This window comes from Triticum dicoccoides, chromosome 6B (assembly GCF_002162155.2).
Source record: "Triticum dicoccoides isolate Atlit2015 ecotype Zavitan chromosome 6B, WEW_v2.0, whole genome shotgun sequence".
Lineage (NCBI taxonomy): Eukaryota > Viridiplantae > Streptophyta > Magnoliopsida > Poales > Poaceae > Triticum > Triticum dicoccoides.
The window spans coordinates 60,297,748-60,319,099 of NC_041391.1; the positions used below are offsets into that span (position 1 = coordinate 60,297,748).

A 21,352-nucleotide genomic window follows, 5' to 3' on the forward strand; every position below is an offset into this window, starting at 1 on the left:
GAAGCACAATGAATCGTGCCCTGCGGTACCATCGATGATTTGGTCGATGCGAGGGAGAGGGAAAGGGTCCTTTGGACAGGCCTTGTTAAGGTCTTTGAAATCGACACAAAGGCGCCAGGATTTGTCCTTTTTTGGTACCATTACCAGGTTGGCTAGCCAGTCCGGATGTTTGATAACTCTGATGAATCCGGCTTCTAAGAGTTTGGCTAGCTCCTCTCCCATTGCATGTCTTTTGGGTTCGGAAAATCGCCGAAGAGCCTGTTTGACTGGCTTGAATCCTTTTAGGATATTTAGGCTGTGTTCTGCCAGCCTGCGTGGGATTCCTGGCATGTTTGAAGGGTGCCAGGCGAAAATGTCCCAGTTTTCCCGAAGGAATTCTCGTAGTGCGGCTTCTACATCAGGATTTAATTGTGCCCCAATGGAGGCCGTCTTTGTGGGGTCCGTTGGATGGACCTGGAATTTGACTATTTCGTCTGCTGGTTTAAAAGAGGTGGACTTAGACCTCTTATCGAGTATCACATCGTCCCTATCCACTGTGGAGCGCAGCGCAGTGAGCTCCTCTGCCGCTAGGGCTTCGAATAATGCCTCTAGGGCCAGTGCAGCTGTCTTATTTTCAGCGCGGAGTGCTATATCTGGATCACTGACGAGAGTGATTATTCCATTGGGCCCGGGCTTTTTGAGCTTCATGTACCCGTAATGGGGTATAGCTTGGAAGATTGTGAATGCCTCTCGCCCTAACAAGGCATGATATCCGCTGCCGAATGGGGCCACTTGGAACGTGACCTCTTCGGACCTGTAGTTGTCCGGCGAGCCGAACACTACGTCTAGTGTGATTTTTCCTGTGCAGCGTACTTCTCGACTAGGGATTATTCCCCTGAAGGTTGTGCTGCTTCGCTCGATGCGGCTCCAGTCAATTTCCATTTTTTGAAGAGTTTCCTCATAGATGAGGTTTAATCCGCTGCCGCCATCCATGAGTACCTTGGTAAGACGAAAGCCGTCCACTATCGGACTGAGGACCAATGCGGCTGGTGCTCGAGCTGTTCAGAATTTAGGTTCGTCGCTGGCATTGAAGGTGATAGCTGTGTCGCTCCATGGATTCGTTGTTGCCACTTGGTAGACTTCGGCGAGGCTGTGGATTGTTCACTTCTGCATGTTATTTGATGCGAAAGTCTCGAAGACTGTTAATACCGTACTGGTGTTGTTGGGCTGGTTGTCCGGGGCTAGAAAGCCTTCGCCACTTTTGGCCACCTGCCGTAGTATCCAACATGCTCGAAGGCTATATGTTGGAGTGGCACCCTCCATGCTGGGGATTTTGTAGGGTCCGTTGAGCCATCCCTCCAGTACGGTTCCGTGCCCTTTAGGGTTTTTTTGCTTTTTGGTTTTTAATCCAGGTGCTTGAGTATGACGCACCCTTTTATTTCGGACTGGGGTTGTATTCAGGGCCGGATTGTCCCAAAACCTAGTTTCGGTTTTTTAGGCGCTCTCCATCGCACAGTATTTTTGTACAATGGTCGCTAGGTCGGCGAAGCGTGTAACTTCGCGACGACTTATGGCATTTATGATCCCCTTGTCCATGCAATTGTTGCAAAAAATTGAAATCACACTTTCTTCACGGTAGTCCTTTATCCTGTTCATAACTAGGAGGAATCTGGCCCAGTAATGATGTACTGTTTCATCAGGCTCTTGCCATATTTGAGATAGATCGCTTATGTTTGGGTGGGCGGGTGGAATTAAGTTCGGAACCCCGCCCGATTTGAGGCTCAAAGGCCAGCAAATTTCCGGATTTGGAAGCTTGGTTTGTTGGATGCCTTCCAACAAATCTGGTCCGATGCCTGACTTTAGGTTCAGTATTTGATTGACGTCCGTCCCTCCGCGGGAATTCGGCATGGAGGGATCGGGAATCCGGACATAGCTGGTTTTTAACATAGAAAAAGAGTCGCCGCATTGTTCCTCTACCACAACAATGTGGTGGGTAGCCTGGGGAGAGTTAATTTCTCTCAGATCGGTTTTAAAACCAATCTGATCGTAGTCTGTAGCGACTCCCAGGGCGGCGTTGCGATCCAAGAGCTCGTTTACGGAGGAGAGCTCAATCGGATCTAGCTGCTCGGCGAATTCCGAGCTGACGTGAAGATCGCTTTTGATGACCTGAGAGGTCATCGTTGGAGTGGTGGCCGAACAGGCGGTCATAAGAAAACCACTTAGCCGGATAGTTTGGCCGGCGGCCAAAGCTCCCTTGACGACGGCGCCGTCTTTAAAGACGGGAAAAGGCATCCTTCCTGATTGCGACGGCACAGAGGAACTCTCAATGAAAGGACCAATGTCGGTGTCAAAACCGGCGGATCTCGGGTAGGGGGTCCCGAACTGTGCGTCTAGGCGGATGGTAACAGGACACAAGGGACACGATGTTTTACCCAGGTTCGGGCCCTCTTGATGGAGGTAAAACCCTACGTCCTGTTTGATTAATATTGATGATGTGTGTTACAAGAGTAGATCTGCCACGAGATCAAGGAGGTTAAACCCTAGAAGCTAGCCTATGGTATGATTGTTGTTCGTCCTACGGACTAAAGCCATCCGATTTATATAGACACCGGAGAGGGCTAGGGTTACACAGAGTCGGTTACAATGGTAGGAGATCTACATATCCGTATCGCCAAGCTTGCCTTCCACGCCAAGGAAAGTCCCATCCAGACACGGGACGAAGTCTTCAATCTTGTATCTTCATAGTCTTGGAGTCCGGCCGATGATAATAGTTCGGCTATCCGGACACCCCCTAGTCCGGGACTCCCTCACCCATCCATCCACTACCGTGTCGTCCCCGGCTCAGCCTCACCAACGGCCCCATGCCTCGTTATGCTTGCCACAGAGCCATGTCTCTGTCTCAGAGCTATTGCTCTTCTCCCTCAAATTAATTGATTTGATTTCAAAATTCAAGCAATTTTTATATAGCAAACTCGACTTTAATTTCCAAGCGTTGCAATTGTCCGATCTTCGTAAGGAATGCCAAATATTATGGCTTTCTTCTTCTGAAAAGGTGATGCATGTATGATTTGCTCTCACTTGTATGTAAGCCAATGGAAATTCTGTTAAGCGTGCTTCCTAGACCCCTCATGGTACCGTGTTGTGAACTAAAAAAGTACCCCAAAAAAAGATCTAAAAGGTCTGATTAAACTAAATAAAGTCGGTCTTTCAACATATAGAAAGAGATGCTGCAACGACAACTCCGTTCTCTTCCTTTCTCGAAGTCGGCGGATTGATCCCTCGTCCACCTTTTTAAAGTTCAGAACCATATTATCTGCGGCTAAATTTTGAAAATTCAAATTTAGATTGAAAATTTCGAGCGGCAACCATAAACCCTGTCTCCCCTCGCCTCACGCCCTCACCCCATACTAAAAATTGTGTATTTCATAACAAAAACCTTGATGTAAGCTTACTCTTTTTTGGGGGGAGGAATGCAAGCTTACTCTTAATCATGCTTCCTGATTAAAATTAATTACTAATGGTATACCACTGATCCTCCAGCCGTACATGCACCCCTCCCTTCCGTCTGGTATACAGACCCTCACGTATTATGAACCAAACTTTAACAACTGATTTAACAAAGAAATCAGGGTGTTGTCTATATATACCGGACCGGACCGGAGGTAGCATGTGAAAAGAGGGCTTTTTTTGCGGCATCATTCAAAGGAAAAGATCAAAACAACACAAAAGGAATGAAAGGAAAAGGAGCAGATGTGTATCGACCTTTTTATGAAGAACAAAGTTGGTCTTCTTCCTAAGGGCTTGCGCGCCGTCGGTGTCATGAGTGGGTATTAGTCAGGCCCGTAGTTGGAGCGCATGCACGTTCTCGATCGATCGTCCCTGCACGTAGGCATGCATTATGTACGTAGGAGTACTATACGTAGTAGGACGTGCTAGGCACGATCGTCGAACCTCGACGGTCGAATGATCGACCGTGCATGGCATCTGGACGTACGCTCTCCGTGTATTACTGTGAGGCAAGTCGCTGTCGTTTGTATACAATCATATACGCTCCACGTATGCGTAGTTGCGTAAGATATGCAATCTCATTGACTTTGACTTGGTGGCTGTGAGAGAAATTCGACGGCCGGGTTGCGCTGGTGTCGTGTGCGACAGGTGCCACAATGACCAGATCGGACCAAATCAAATATCTTTGGTCTCCCTTCACTGCAAGATCAAATCAAATCCCCCTCGTTTCACCTCCCGTTCTTATTACTCCTACCTGATGTGTGTCTGCGTGCGCCTGCTGGTGCCACTTGGACCAACGCGTTGTCCTGTGGCTGGTGTCGCTACCTACCTACCTAGACTAGATTGTCTGGTGTTGCATGCACGGATGCACGGCCAACCTAACCTCGCGTCATCATCTTCGACTATTTTGCCGGGGAAAGCCTCATGTCATCTTCTCACTGTGGACAACTGGACATAGCTTTTAACAAAGATTTTTACGGGCAGAAGTCTAACAATTGTGAACAGCAACAACAACAGGTTCGTAAGAAGTTGCTATCATGGTATATACTGTATTTATTCTCGCAAAAAAATGGTACATTGTATTTATGGAAACAATTTTAGTGGCAGATCATATCATGCACATACTTAGCCGGGGAAAAAAATTATGATGCACACAAATAGCATTTGTTTTGGAAAACGATCTAAAACATCCGGCTGATTTCTCGAGAATTCAGGCGTGTCGCCCAGCCGCCACGCGTCCTCGTGGGCCATGTCACGCACCCGCACAGTCCCTTGTCTCTAGCGAGTGGCTCGTTCCTTTTTCACCTACCAGCGATGGAGCAAGATCCCCTTTCTCTCCATCCTCTCCTACCTCCGTCTCGACGCAACATCCGTCCACCACTTCGCCATTACCCTCGTCAGAGCAAGCTGCCCCGCATCTCCGCCATCAGCCCTCGTCAGAACAAGCTGCTGCAGCACCCGGCTGCGACCTGCAGGCTGCAGCACCCCGCGTCGGCCTGCAGTTCACGGCGCGGCCTTGCTGCTGCCGGTGTTGAGAAGCGCGATGGTGCTACCGATGAGCACCCGGTGCTGCAGAGCATACCGATGCAGCGTCGTCGCCGCAGCGGGAGCGGCCGGTGTTGCGGGGTGGTCCGCGTCCGAGGGGATTCTCCTTGAAAGCTATTGGGAGCACCGCCTGAGTTGCAATGGAAGTCGCCGATGTTGCGACGGTGACCTGCGGCGAGTGGGCGACGGAGGTGCTGAAACTTCGGCGATGTTGCGTTGAAGCTGTTGGGAGCGCTGCCGGTGTTGCAATGGAGCAACGCCGGGCCGCCGAAAGCATAGCCGGGCTGCAATGGAGACGCCATTGGTGCTGTGTTCGAGCTTCGCCGGGGCTGCAATGGAGCTTCATCGGATGTCGTCGGCGCTGCTTTGGAGCTATGGTCGCGCCGCGCCGTGCTGCAGAGGAGCTGACACCCCGTTGCGTTGAAGATGGTCTGCTGTGGTGGAATTGCTGCATCGAACGGATCCGGCTTGCCTGCTCCCTCCCCATGCTCCCATCTGTGCTCCCACTTCATCCTACGGTTGTCTTTTTTCTTTTTCTTTTTCTAATTTAATCATCTCCCTCCCTGATTTTAAGGGGGTGGGGTCGGGCCTTATTTTGTTCCAATCAAATCAAGCCACGTACGCGGGAGCACGAATGGGCACACGCGGAGGGAGCAGGCAAGTCTCGTCCGCATCGAACGGCCCCAGTGCGCTAATCTGACGGCTGGGCAGGCGGATGATTTCTCTATGAAATCATCCGGCTGATTCGTAGCACAGCTCTTTGTTTTCACACAAAAAAGTTAGAGACGTGGAGTAGATTTGACTCCATGTTCACCAAAAAAGCATATGGGTGGGGCCCCCACTACTTCTCCAGTAGTTCAAGTTCAACCCACCGGTTTCAGTTAGACTCTAACGCGCACGCCTACACGAACGTTTCAAAAGAAAAAAGCAAATAGACAAATAGAAGATGGATGGTAATATTTCTCTTCCATCTGAAGCAATCTACAACTAAAGCAGCATCCATCTGCGTACCTATGGCCGCTAAATATATCAGAGCTTGGAACCGCCCCTGCTGGACTTCCCAAAGGAAATCGTGAGTTCGAAACCGTGCTGCCCTCCTAGATTGCGAGAGAGAATGCCGATCTAATTAGAAGGATGCAACAAGCTTTGCAGCTGCGATTTCGAAAATTCTGTTTCTGAGAATGATCGAATCTGGCAAGCAACAAGGGGAAAAACAGTTGCTCTGCACCGCTACTTCAACAAGACCTTAATTCAATTCCCGAAGTATAGACAAAGAAACATGTCGACTTCCTAGGCTTTCAGAGAAATACTGAAGGCACAAAACCACACACTACATTTCTTTTTGCTTACAATACAATGGGCCTCCATCGACAGAAAACACTTGTTTGCAGCCATAAACAACAGCAAAAGGCAGATTTGATCAGCGCACGGAAGCAAGTCCAGCTGAACCAGCGGACAGTTAAGCATTGTAAGTCGGCGGACAGTTAAGCATGGTAAGCCGGCAGACAATTAAGCCAGACAGTTAAGCCTGATGGTAAGCCAAATTGATAAGTCAGATTATAAGTCAAATTATAAGCCAGATTGTAAGCTCGCTTACGTTAAGAAGCCCAAGACGTAAGAAGCCCATGGTAAGACGTCAAAAGAGGTTAAGTCCTAATCCGAGTTTGACTCTACATGTAACCCGCCCTTGAACTTATATAAGGAGGGGCGGGGCACCCCAAGAGGAGAGGTTGAATAATCTTAAGGCTAGACATAACTAGGAGGGCCGACTTATGTGGCGACTCCCTCATAAGCATAATGAGACCTACCCACAAACAACATGTAGGGCTATTACCGGATGATGTTTCCTGGGGTCCGAAGATGTCTAAACCCTTGTCTCGTGTTGCGTCTCTCGATTCCGATCAACCCCTCTCAAGCTATCACATAGATGCGTTGGCTTCACGACTAAGTACTTACACCAGGACATCTGCCGTGACAAATCCACAACAGCGCGCGCCTACACGAACGTTTAAAAAAACAGCAGATAGAAGATGGATGGTAATCTTTCTCTTCCATCTGAAGTAATCTACAACTAAAGTAGTATCCATCTGCGTACCTATGGCCGCTAAATTCTTACATATTTGATTTGAGGTATACATCAAGTTTTGGACTAAGGCTTGTGCACTCAAATTCTACACTTCCCAGTGTGTTGTCTGATGCTGATTGAGCAGGTTGTCAAGATGACAGAAAGTCAACTATTGGCTTTGCAGTGTTTTTTGGATGTAATCTTGTTTCCAGGAGTGCTCGAAAGCAAGCCACAACCAAGTCTAGTACAGATGATGAATACAAATCCCTTGCAACGGCAACTGCTGAAGTAATCTACATTCCGACGTTATTAATGGAACTGGGTATAGATCGTCTAAAAGGTTGCATCGTTATGGTGTAATAATCTTGGAGCAATATATTTCTACGCTAACCCAATGTGTCATGCAAGAACGAAGCATGTAGAAGTGGACTGTTATTTTGTACGAGAAAGAGTTGCAAGTAAGTTGTTACATGTTCGTTTTATTCCCATGGGTGACCAAGTTGCAGATGGTTTTACCATAGCCCTGTCTGTGAAACAGCTAGAAGCTTGCAGACTCAATATCAACTTAAATAAGTTGTGGTTGACAGGGGATGTTGAAATATGTTGTCTAGGGGTATTAGTGCGTGAGTATGTGTGTCTTAGATGTGATCTTTCAGTTGAGTTTGGCTTGATCTTATCTGTTGTACAGTTGTATATTAAACCATAGAAATCAAAACTAACTTATGTAACCTCAACCATGTAATCAACGTTGGCATTAAGCCCATATGTACACGCTCGTGTTTCAGCTAAACAACATAAACTTACTCCAAATACAGGTGCAAAAATGTATTCAAACCCAGCTCATTTGGATGGGGTACGCAAGGATATCTTTGTCCATGTCCATGGGTAAAATTGTCATCTTTGTTCTTCGATCGTGCGTATTCCCATCCCTCCTAGCTTATATACAGGTTCTCCACGCATTTTGACAAACTTTGACCGCCCGTTTATAACTAAGAAACTACGGTGGGGTTCTGTATGCCGGATGGGAGGTACTCCCTCCGTTCGGAATTACTTGTCTCGAAAATGGATGTATCTAAAACTAAAATACATCTAGATACATCAATTTCCGCGACAAGTAATTCCGAACGGAGAGAGTAGTACGTAACAAAGGAAGCTTTTTGAGCCATGGAGGAGGCATTCAAAAAGAGAAGAGCAAAACACCGTAAAGACAAATGGAAGTAAAAGGAGCATGTAAATATCGACTTTTATGAAGAAGAAAGATGGACTCTGTAGGAGACTTTTTCTCTTTAATGTTCTTCCGGAGGCCGGTGCGCGCCGTCGATGCCATGAGGGCATGCATGCACGTTCTCGATCGATCGCCCATTCAGTATGCATGCATTTTATACGCAGCGTACCAGGCACATACTCCCTCCGTTCCGAATTAGTTGTCTTAGATTTGTCTAGATACGGATGTATCTAGCACTAAAATGAGTCTATATAAATCCGTATCTAGACAAATCCAAGACAAGTAATTTAGAACGGAGGGAATAGTACTTACGTGCTAGGCACGATCGTCGAATGATGAATGCCTGCCAACATGAGATCGAGAGGATTGTTTTTCGACCGAGCGCTGATTGATGTATTGTAGCGGGTCCACCACAGGGAAAACGCTGAGGCGGTTGGAGGCGATTGCGAGGCGATCGGGCTTCAACGCTAGGGTTAGGGTTTTCTGCTGGGGGTGAGGTTGGCTTCCGACGATGACTAGGGCTGTGACGGCGCATCCTAGTTGCTGGTTCGGCGGTGCTGTTTCCCTCTGCCAGGGGCGGTGCTAATGGCGGAGAGGGATAGCGGCAAGACTGCTGTGGAGATGGGGAAATCGGTGACCCCGGACTCGATGAAGGCGGGGGTGGAATCCACGCCGGAGAAGAGGATGGGGCGATCTGCAGGCCCGGGGTCTCCCAATTCCCCGGCAGAGTGCAAAACCCCGGATCCTGCAGCAAGTCTCTCGGCTCGGCTGGGCGGGATGGCTCTTCTGGACAAGGAAGCAGACGGGCTTGTCTTCGAGGAGGCGGATCAGGCTCAACCAAAGGCGACAAGATGGTCTGCTGTTGGAAAGGTATGCTCATCCCGGCCCATGAAGAAATCTGTGCTTGAGAGGACGATGCCCCGTGCTTGGGGATTGCACAAGGATGCGAAGTTCAGAGATATGGGCTCAAATATCTTTGTTGTTCACTTTGGGAGCGAGGGGCACTGGAAGCATGTGTTAAACAATGGCCCCTGGCAGTTCGATTTCTGTGTGTTGATAATGAAAGACTATGAGGGATCTGTGAGGCCGTCAGAGATGGTGTTTGACAAGATTGATGTCTGGGTCAGGGTTGACGATTTGCCTCCGGACAAACGTACCGAGGCCTTCGGTAGGGCGCTGGGCAACTGGCTTGGCGATGCGGTGAGGGTGGATTGTGATAGTGAGGGTATTGCTCGAGGACAGCATCTCCGGGTCAGAGCCTGCATATCCGTGTTTGAGCCTCTAATTCGCTGCTTTAATCTGAAGGCTACGAAGGATGATCGGGAGGGCACGTGGTATGATTTTCACTATGAGAAGATCCCCCATTTCTGCTTCGAGTGTGGCCGGCTGGTGCATAGGGGCGGAGTTTGCAACCCACCCAAAGATTCATCCATTCAATGGGGGGAGTGGCTCCGTGCCTCGCCGGGCAGGAACAATTCTGGCAAGGATGGTTCGGCTACTGCAGCAGCTAGCAGTAGCAACAGTTTTGCCAGCGTGCGCGGTCATGAGGATGCTCGGGAGAGGAACACGTATCCGCGCATGAGAGATCTGCCAACAAAGAGGAATCTTTCTGAAGATTTTGCTAGCTCTGGAACACACCGCACTGGCGGGCTTCAGAGGCAGGGCAATGGAAAGGGTGCCGAAACCGAGGGCGAGCTGACCTTCGTCACGGGCTCGAGCAAAGGAGGGAGGAAAATCTTAGGGGAAAGTTGCTTGAGCAGAATTCGCAGAGAGTTGGTGCTGGAGATCGGGATGAGCATGCTGACAGATGGGAAAAAGGTGCAGACAGCTACAGGGGGCGGCAACCGGAGTACATGCACACGCAGTACGAGAGGTGGGTTGAACCTGGTATGCATGGGAGACCCGGTTTGCATGGAAGGGGGGACATGCATATGCAGGGGGGTAGACGGAAGGGTTACTACATCAGGAAACCGCGTCGAGGAGGAGAGTTTCCACTGGGTAACTCTTCTTCGTACAAACAACAGGGTGATGACAATAGGAAGAGGAGGCCGAAACAGGTTTGGGTTGCTAAAGGTGACTATGAGAGGCAGGAGGCACAGGATGTGTTTGTTCGTGATACAAGGCGCAAGACGTCTTCAGTGTTCAACCGCATCTCGGAGAAGGGAGAAGGATCGGCGGACCCCGAGGATCGGGGCCGCCGGGAGCCATGAATCTTCTTGCCTGGAACTGTCGGGGGCTGGGGTTGGACCCGACAGTGGGCGAGCTCAGAGACCTGATACGGTCCCACAACCCAGCGGTGGTGTTCTTATGCGAAACAAAGAAGAAGGCTAGGGCTATGGAGAAGGTGAAGTGGAGTCTGGGGTTCCGAGAAGGAGTGGCTGTGGATTGCAACGGGAGGAGTGGTGGTATGGCTTTGTGGTGGAGAGATCACGTGCAGGTATCCGTTCGACCTTGGTGTCAGTACTTTACTGATGCCACCGTGGTTTTTGATGGTCGTGCTTTTAGAATCACTGGATTCTATGGCGAGCCTCGAACGAGCTTCGAGCTAAGTCTTGGTCTGCCCTTAGATACTTACGGAGACAGGATGACCTGCCTTGGATCTGCTTGGGTGATTTCAATGAAGCACTCTTGTTGTCTGAGCAACATGGAGGTAACCTTAGAAGCTTTGCGCAGATGGATGAGTTTCGAGGCTGCTTGGATGACTGCGGGCTCGCTGATCTAGGGTTCCATGGCTATCCTTACACATGGGACAACAAGCGGGAGGGCGAGGATAATGTTCAAGTCCGGTTGGACAGGGCCGTGTGCAATGATGGATTCATGTCAATGTTTCCGGATACAGATGTGGAACATGTTATTACGGAGGAATCAGACCATAATGCCATTGTAGTTAGAGTGAGGGAGACGGCTCCTGGCTCTACTGCTAGCGGATCAAGGAGATTTATGTATGAGGAAATGTGGGCAAGACATGAGAGCTATTCAGGGTTTGTTTCGGCTACTTGGCAGGATGTGGCCTCGGAGGGTCAAGGCGCCATGCAAATGTGTAACAATCTGCAAGCCATGTCCACTGAGCTTCAGCAATGGGGGCGTGCGGTCTTCGGCTCGGTTCGAAGACAGATTAAGCAGCTCAAGATCGACCTGGAGGCTGCGAGGCATCCTGCGTTGCTCTCTGGATCCTCACTGGAGGTCCGTGACTTGGAGGGGCAATTGCATGAGCTTTATGAGAGGGAGGAGATTATGTATAAACAACGTTCCAGGGTGGGTTGGCTGCAAGAGGGCGACCAGAACACTAGATACTTTCAAAACCGGGCAAGCCATAGGAAGAGGAAGAATACAGTGCGGGCTCTTCGGAGGGAGGATGGCAGCAGGTGCACTATGGATGACGAGATGCGAACTATGGCTGCCTCATTCTATGCTAATCTCTTCAGGTCCGAAGGATCGTAGGGGGCTGATAGGGTGCTTGAGCTAATGGACGAAGTGGTCACCAATGACATGAACAGCAAGCTGACTGCTCCAATATCTGACGAGGAGATTGAAGGTGCACTATTCCAAATGGGTGCCACGAAGGTGCCGGGTCCCGATGGATTCCCCGCCCTCTTCTATCAGAGACACTGGTCTCTTTTAAAGGGCGACGTTTGTGCTGCTGTGCGTGACTTCCTCCAAGGAGGAGCCACGTCGGAGACGTTCAATGACACTGTCATTGTGATGATCCCCAAGGTCAAGTCACCGGAGCTGCTCTCCCAGTTTCGACCTATTAGTCTGTGTAATGTTCTGTACAAGGTTGCTGCTAAGGTCCTTGCAAACAGGTTGAAGGGTCTCTTGCCGGTCATGATTTCAGAGGAGCAAAGTGCTTTCGTCCCTGGGCGTCTGCTTACTGATAATGTGTTGGTAGCGTATGAATGTGTGCATGCTATTAGGCAACGGAAGAGGAAGAAACCGTTATGTGCCGTTAAACTAGACATGATGAAGGCCTATGACCGTGTTGAATGGTCGTTTCTGGAGCGAGTATTACAGCGGATCGGTTTTGCCCAAGGGTGGATTGACATGATTATGAGATGCGTCCGGTCAGCCAGATTTTCTGTGAAGCTCAACGGAGGCCTTTCGGAGCTGTTTCTGCCATCTAGGGGCCTCAGACAAGGTGACCCGCTGTCTCCGTACTTGTTTCTGTTTTGTGTGGAAGGGTTCTCGGCCTTGTTGAAGAAGGCTCAGCAAGATAATCGCATTTGTGGCGTGTCTTTTGGCGGCACTGGCCCCCAAGTTACTCACCTATTGTTTGCTGATGATAGCATTGTTTTCTTGGAGGGTTCACAAGGCAACATGGAGGCCCTCAGGAATATTTTGCAAGTGTATGAAGGTGCGTCCGGGCAGAGGGTAAACCTTCAGAAGTCTTCTATCTTCTTCGGGAAAGGATGCCATGAAGACAACAAGGTTGCTCTGAAAGGAGTTCTTGGGATTAACTCTGAAGCGCTGAGCGAGAAGTACTTGGGTCTCCCAACGGCGGTGGGCAGATCCAAGGATGGGACCTTCAAGTATGTCAAGGAGAGTGCTAAGGGCAAAGTAATTGGTTGGAAGGGTCAAGGGCTTACCAAAGCTGCCAAGGAAGTTATGAACAAATCTGGGTTGCAAGCGACACCGACATTCACCATGAGTTGTTTCAAACTCTCGAAGAAAACGTGCCGGAACCTGACATCCATCTCTTCCAACTTCTGGTGGGGTTCAGCTCATGGTGAAAACAAGGTGCATTGGGTTGCATGGGACAAAATGTGTATGCCAAAGAGAGAGGGTGGTATGGGATTCAGAAATTTCGAAGCCTTCAATCAAGCTCTTCTGGGGAAGCAAGCATGGAGGCTCATGCAAGTTCCCGATTCGTTGTGTGCCAGGGTGCTCCGCGCGAGATACTTTAAAGACTCGTCTATCATGTCTGCTACCTGCCCTTCCAACGGGTCCTTTACCTTTCGGAGTATCCTCCATGGTCGAGACCTTCTGAGGGAGGGATTGGTGTGGAGGATTGGGGATGGGTCCAAAATCCTCATCCACCACGACAATTGGATCCCTAGGAAGGGCTCACTACGGCCACTGGGACAGACTTTCATTCAGGGTACTACGCGGGTGGCTGACCTAATGACCGAGGATGGTCGCATGTGGGACGAAGCTAAATTCGATGGTATGTTCTCTCCTGAAGACGCTGTGGACATAAAGCAGATTCCGATGGGAGGGAATGGAGTGGAGGATATCCTGGCCTGGAACTACACTAAAGATGGTGAGTACACGGTTCGATCTGCGTACCACCTGGCAATGAGCATGAGAAGGGCGGCGTCCGGACGGCCGGGGCCGTCGTCTTCGGTGGTGACTCATAGAAACTGGCTTGCGATGTGGAGCTCTCATGTGCCCAATAAGGTTAAAGTTCATACCTGGAGACTCATGTCTAATGGATTGGCTACTGGTTCTGAATTGCACCGGAGACGGATTAAGCCAGGGGTCTTCTGCCCGGTGTGTGGTAGGGAGGAGAGTTTGCTACATCGCTTTTGGTCTTGCTATCACTCAACGCTGTTCTGGCAAGAGTTGGCGGACAGGAAATGTGTTGTACCAAGCTTTCTGCCGGCCGGGATTTCGTCCAATCATGCTGTTGGGCGATGGCTTTGGGGCTGGATGGGTGAGGCCAGGGACGAAGAAAGGGAAATGCTCATGCAGGGTGTCTATGGTCTGTGGCTTGCCCGGAACGAGACGAGGGAAGGCACTCGAATCAAAGCTGCCCCGGATGTTGCCGCTTCTGTTTCCGTGTTCATGGACGAGTGGAACGAGGTGGTGAAGAAGAAAGCCAGGGAAGCTACAAAACCGGCGCCCGAGCCGTGGCAGGCGCCGACGCCGGGATGGATGAAGGCCAATGTGGACGGGGCCACCTCCAAATCTTCTGGAAATGGGGGTGGGGGAGTGGTTCTCCGCGATCATGAAGGAGCTTTCCGGGGGGCGTTGGCCCAGTTTTTCCCGCACACATCAAAGCCTGAGCTGGTGGAGTTGAAGGCGTGCAGACAAGCGCTGCTGTTTGGGCGCGAGCTCGGAGTGCAACCGTTGCTGGTGGAGATGGACTGCAGAGAAGCGGTGAGCATGATCAATGGATCTGGCAGGAATCTCTCGGTGGCAGGCCCGATTGTTGAAGACATCAAAAGGTTGATGCGCGAATGGCATGGCTGTAAGGTTTCTTGGAGACGCAGGACTGCGAACAAGGCAGTTCATATTCTGGCTAAGCTAGCGGTAGGGGACGAGGTGTGTGTTGAATGGCGGATGTCGCCGCCTGACTGTATCCTTAGTGTGTTAGCGGACGAAATTCCCAACTTTGCTTCATATATTTGATGTTTCCCCTAAAAAAAGAATGATGAATGCATCATGCATGGCATCTGGACGTGCGCTCTGTGTACCTGTGTATTACTGAGGGTGAGACAAGTCGCTGCCGCTTGTATACAATCATACGATCCACGTGTAGTTGCGTAAGATATATGGAGTACAATCTAATTGAGTTTGACCCGCAAAAAAAAATCTGATTTGACTTTGACTTGCAGACGTGAGAGATTCGACGGCCGGGTTGCGCTTCGTCACACGACAGGTGCCAGATCGAATCAAATCAAATATCTTTGGTCTCCCTTCACTGAAAGATCAAATCAAGTGCCTTTCCGGGAATCTACCGCACCGAGAAATACAAGAATCTGCCGAGCATCTGTTTCTTCACTCCGTTGTTTTCAGCTGAAACTTCACCCGCTCCGGGAGCCGAGTCCGTGGAGCGGCGAGACTCCGATCATGCCCCAAATCCCTCTCATTTCACCTCCCGCTCTTGGTTGTATTACTACCTGTTGGTTTTGATCTGACGGCTTAAACAAGCCAGATTAGATCTATTAGTCTAACCGAAAAAAAAGAGAAAGAAGGGATAACGATAAGTGAAGGGTCCACGTACCAACGTACGTGAGCCTCGATCAGAACTAATGCGCCCTAATCGGGGGCGCCCAAAAACCAACTCAGGTTTTGGGTCCCCTGTCGCCAGCGCCATATAAAAGGATACAGGAGAGAGCTGGCCACCTGCGTGATCACAATTCACGTACGGTTTCACTCCCCTCCCGATATTCTCTCACCCCATCCGATCAGGGGGAGCGCTGCAGCGGGAAGACCAAAGCCAGCCGCCGCCCCCGTCCCCGGCCAGTCCCGGTGGCGTCCTGAAGGAATCAGGACGTCGAGGAGAACATCTACTTCGACTACATCACCCCTGCATCACGCCTGCACCGAGCAGGCGATCATGTCCACTCCCGTGACATGTAAAGAAACCCTAAACCCTTCTTTGTTCATGTTGTGAGGTGATCTAGGTGCAATTAGATTCTGCTAATGGCATCTCATAGATGCATAATTAATCCAACAATGGTATCAGTCGCCAATTCTGATTGCATTAGGTCCCTATATTATTGATCTGTAGATCAACATCAAGTTTAGATCAAGTCAGGATTAGGGTTTTTTATGATCAAGATTTAAAGTTTTAGCCTGATGCTCATGCTACTGTTTGCTGTTCATGCCAATTGCCATCTGCAAATAATTATGTGATACCCTTAATGCTCATGGTTCTGTCACGGATAAGAATAAATCATGTTTAAGTACTGGTTTCTTTTTTTTTGCTAAGCACATTAGAAGGCAGAGGTCTGAACACTATACAAACAGTAGAATCCCCACATCAAGAACCCTAGAAAAAATCCCCAATTTCGGTAGAGCCCTAATTTTTCAATTAAGCATGTTTTTTTTCACCAATTAAGCTCTGATGAATACGATTTCTGGGGAGAATGAGATGAAATCCTCACCTAATGTGCCGCGTACTCGCCTGTTCCCTTCGGGGCCCGTGCAGCGCCCACCGTTGCGCGAGGGCGAAGACGCCGCGACGCCGCCGTCCTCGGGACGACGCGCGGAACGCAGTTGAGCCGCCGCCGCCTCCGCCCGAATGGACGCGCCCTTGTCTTGGCCGACGCCGAGCAAGTCGCCGTTGCTCCTCATGCCGCGGTGGCCGGCGTCCCTCCTCCCTCCTTGATGTGCCATCTACACGGACGCCGGGGCAACGTTCGACGGGGGAGCGCACGGGATTCATCCTGCTGCACGCTCCTCCGGCGAGCGCAGCCGCCGCGCCGCCATGGCCGGCGCGCCTCGAGCCGCCGTAGTGCCGCCGCTCTCTTCGCGAGCTTGAGATGCGGGGGGGTCGGGGGAACTGAGCTAGGGTTCTGGATCGGGCGGCTGTTTTGTTCCGATCGGGAGCGATACGGACCGTCCGATTCAATTGAATGGCTGTAAGCGACGTGCGGCTCCCAGCCGGGCCGTCGGGGGTTTAACGGGCCATATCCGGCCGCGGGCTTCAGCCCAGGTTGTTTCGGTCCAGCAAAAAAAAACGCTACTGGACTGAGCTGCATTTCGGACAGCCGTGGGGTTCTTGGGCCAAAATCTGTGTCGCCATTTTCTGTTTTTCCGGTGCGTTAAAGTTAATAGTTATTATGTTTTTGCACCGTTTAAAACAGAAAATGCATAAAAATATAATGAACACATTATTATTCTGGGTAAAATTGAACCAACGAGATATTTTATTCAGGATTTATTATGTGTTTTTGGATGATGAACCTTTTTTAGACATCAAATAATGATAATATTTTTTTTATGTTGATGTTTAAATTGAGAATGAAATGACTCTAATTTTAATTCGGACCAACGTTGTTTTATTATTATGAGTCATCCCCTATGATATTTTAATTTCATGTTTTTTTCTGCCCAACGGTGTTTTGACATGGAGTTGAAATTAAATACTTGGCATGTTTGTTTATTTACCAACGTAAATTTATAATCATGCAAGTTTACTTATGAACTTTTATGATGATTTCAGCTTCCGCTCCATTCCGGTCCGACACGATCGAACCACTTACGGGGAGTAACTTCCCTCGTTGGAAGTCCCAAGTCGAATTATGTTTCGGTTGTAATGAATTTGACTATGCCTTGAGGGAAGAAAAACCTGTGGCACCTGTGGCAGGTGTCACAGGGTATGCAGAACTCAAGAAGGAGTATGATGTTAAGATGGAAAAGTGGAATAAGTCCAACCATATTGCGCTTCTCATCATGAAAGCGACAATATCGCCGGACATTTCTGAAGCACTCCCTAAGAAAGATACTGCTAAAGATTTCCTCACTGAAATGGAGGAGCAATTTAAAGGCTCCGACAAAGTGTATGCTCATGAGCTTTTTGCTAAACTTCTTCAGAAATACACTATTGACGGAAATGTTAGGCAGCACATATTGAGGGTGGTAAATGCTTTCACCAAGCTTAAGGCTTTGGAGTGTTCTTTAAGTGAAGCCCTTCTTGTCATAATTATTCTTGAGTCTCTTCCTGAAGAGTTTGAACAATTTAAGGTCAACTATAACTCTCTAAAGGAAAAATGGCCACTCTCTGAGATGACCGCAAGGATCGTCCAGGAGGAAGAAAGGATCATGAGGCAGAAGAAAGACCATGTCTTTCATGTTGGCTCTAACAAGAGAAAGCATGACGGACAAGGTTTCCCTAAGCCTCAGAAAAGGCAAGTCAAGAAAGAAGGCACTAAGCCATTCAACCCTAAGGCATTCAAGGGTAAAGAAGCCGGTGGTTCTTCTTCTGCTCCTAGCAGCTCCACTGCTGGAGAAAATGCTTGTAACTTCTGCAAAGAAGAGGGACACTATCAAAGGGACTGCCCAGGCTTTCTAAAATGGATGAACAAAAGAGGTATTGATGAAATTACTTTTGTAGATGAATCACTTTATGTTGATTTTTCAATAAAGTCATGGTGGATTGATTCAAGGGCAACCACTCACGTTGCTAACTCTATGCAGGGATTCGATACGATCCAAACCATAAGAGGAGGAACAAGAAAGCTTAAGGTTGCGAACGGAGTTGAGGCCGATGTTGAAGCTGTGGGATCTCTCACGTTGGAGCTACACACTGGCCACACTCTTAGATTGAATAATGTTATTTATGTGCCTACCTTAAGTAGGAATTTGATTTCAGTTTCTCGTTTAGATGATGATATGTATGAGTGTCATTTTGGCAAGAAACAATTTGCTTTGATCAAATGTAATAAGAATGTAGGCATCGGTGTTAGACGAGGCCAACTATACATGTTATCTCTTCATAATGATTCAGTTATGCATGTGAGTGATGAAATTAATGTTGAGAAGAAATGGAAAGGAGTAAGTAATTCTTCGAAATTGTGGCATTGTCGTTTGGGCCACATTTCGAGGGGGAGAATGGAACGCTTAGTTAAAAATGAAATACTCCTCCCATTAGACTTCTCAGATGCAGACAAATGTGTCGACTGCATTAAAGGAAAATTTGCAAAAACAATTAAGAAAGGAGCAGTTAGAGCCACAAGGGTTTTAGAATTAATTCACACCGACATATGTGGACCCCTTAATGTTAAGTCTGTAGATGGTTTTGATTCGTTCATTACATTCACAGATGACTTTTCCCGCTATGGGTATATTTATCCCATACGTGACCGATCGGAAGCTTTGGAGAAATTCAAAGTCTATAAAGCGGAGGTTGAAAATCAACTGAACGCAAAAATCAAAGTTGTACGGTCTGATCGCGGGGGAGAGTATTATGGTAGGCATGCTCCTTATGGGCAGATTCCTGGACCTTTTGCCAAGTTCTTATCTGAAAATGGAATCATTGCTCAGTACTCAATGCCTGGTGAACCATAACAAAATGGTGTGGCCGAGCGCCGCAACCGCACCCTTATGGATATGGTGCGAAGCATGCTTAGTCACTCGAGTTTACCAGTAAGCCTTTGGATAGAGGCATTAAAGACAGCTGCACACATACTAAATCTTGCTCCAACTAAGTCAGCACCTAACACACCTTACGAGATGTGGGCGGGAAAGAAACCGAGCTTGAATTACTTACGGGTGTGGGGTTGCCCTGCTGAAGCTAAAGTTTTCAATCCACAACTTAAGAAATTGGATCCAAAAACAGTTAGTTGTTTCTTCGTTGGATACCCTCATAGGGGAAAGGGATATCGTTTTTATTGTCCAAGTCACACCACCAAGTTTGTGGAGACTAGACAAGCGGTATTTTTTGAGGATAATGAGGTCACAAATTTAAGGGAGATCGATCTTGAGGAGAAGCGGGTTTGTGTACCATCCCCGACTATCCAAGAGATTGTTTTTCCAATACGAAGAAATGTGACATCTGATGATCCTGAATCTCACGGTTCAGTCTCTCAGTCGAATGGTGATCCAGAAACTAATAATGAGAATCCAAACACAAATGAGGATCTCCGAGAAAATAATGAAAATGATGATGTTCCACCACCACCTCCGCCCATGGGTAGACCACGGCGTGAGAGGAAGAAAGCCATATCAGATGATTATATCACTTTTTTGATGGAGGACATGAATGATATGGGAAAGGTGGAGGATCCAACCTCATATAAGGAAGCCATTAAAAGCGAAAATTCGTCCAAATGGTTGGTTGCCATGGAAGACGAGTTGAAATCTATGGGCTCAAACGACGTATGGGACTTAGTAGAAGTTCCCGATGGAGCTAAGAAAGTAGACTGCAAGTGGGTCTACAAAATCAAGTATGATTCCAAAGGGAATGTCGAACGGTTCAAGGCAAGGCTAGTGGCAAAAGGGTATACACAGAGAGAAGGCATTGATTATAAGCAAACTTTCTCTCCTGTGTCAACCAAGGATTCTTTCAGAATCATAATGGCATTAGTAGCTCATTACGACCTGGAACTACACCAAATGGATGTTAAAACAGCATTTTTAAATGGTGACTTAAAAGAAGATGTCTACATGGCTCAGCCAGAAGGCTTTGTTGTGGAAGGAAAGGAACATTTAGCATGTCGTCTAAAAAAATCAATTTATGGCTTGAAGCAAGCTTCAAGAGAGTGGTACCTCAAGTTTGATAAAATTATCAAAACTTTTGGTTTCACCGAAAATATTGTGGACAACTGCATATACGTTAAGTTTAAGGGCAGTAGGTTCACATTTTTAGTCCTATACGTTGATGACATATTGTTGGCATGTAGCGATAAGGATATGCTGCATGAGACCAAGAATTTACTGTCATCCAGTTTTGATATGAAAGATCTTGGTGAAGCCTCGTATGTCCTCGACATCGAGATTCGTCGAGATAGGTCCAGAGGAACGTTAGGACTATCTCAAAAGGCATACTTTGAGAGAGTACTGAAAAAATTCAATATGCATAAGTGCTCACCCTCACCTGCTCCTATAGTTAAGGGCGATAAGTTTGGGACATTTCAATGTCCGAGGAACCAATGTGAAACTGATCAGATGAAGTCGGTTCCTTATGCTTCAGCTGTTGGAAGCATCATGTATGCTCAAGTGTGTACACGCCCAGACTTATGTTTTGTAACCGGGGTGCTTGGCAGATACCAATCAAATCCAGGACCGGACCACTGGAAGGCTGCAAAGAAAGTCTTGCGTTATATGCAAGGAACTAAGGACTTCATGCTTACATATAAAAGAACTGATAACCTAGAAATTGTTGGTTATTCAGACTCTGATTTTGCCGGGTGTGTGGATAGTATGAGATCCACGTCAGGTTATATATTCACACTCGCGGGAGGAGCTATATCGTGGAAAAGCTCCAAACAAACGTTAACTGCTGGATCTACGATGCAAGCAGAATTTGTAGCATGTTATGAGGCCACCGGGCAGGCTGTATGGCTAAAGAATTTTATACCCGGACTTAAAGTGGTTGACAGCATATCTAAACCAATTTTATTGTACTGCGATAATGAACCAGCAGTTTTCTATACGAGTAACAACAGGTCAAGTAATGCTGCCAGACACATTGACATAAAGTATCGTGTTGTGAAAGATAGAATTCAGGATCAAACAGTTGATGTTAAACATATAAGAACGAAGCATATGCTTGCGGATCCGCTAACAAAAGGCTTACCACCCAGTATCTTTCGTGAGCATGTTGCCGGCATGGGACTACTGGAGGCCTGATGATTCTGGAATAA

At 48.2% G+C, this 21,352-nt stretch overlaps 1 protein-coding gene across 1 annotated transcript; it reads left to right on the top strand.

Annotated features, from left to right (window-relative positions):
* Positions 1-17,308: 17,308 nt before the first annotated feature.
* On the top strand, positions 17,309-18,360 carry LOC119324767. Its single transcript, XM_037598541.1, has 2 exons — positions 17,309-18,078; positions 18,186-18,360. The coding sequence occupies exons 1-2, from the start codon at positions 17,400-17,402 to the stop codon at positions 18,230-18,232; spliced, it is 726 nt and encodes a 241-aa protein (XP_037454438.1). The 5' UTR covers positions 17,309-17,399; the 3' UTR covers positions 18,233-18,360.
* The last annotated feature ends 2,992 nt before the right edge of the window (positions 18,361-21,352 follow it).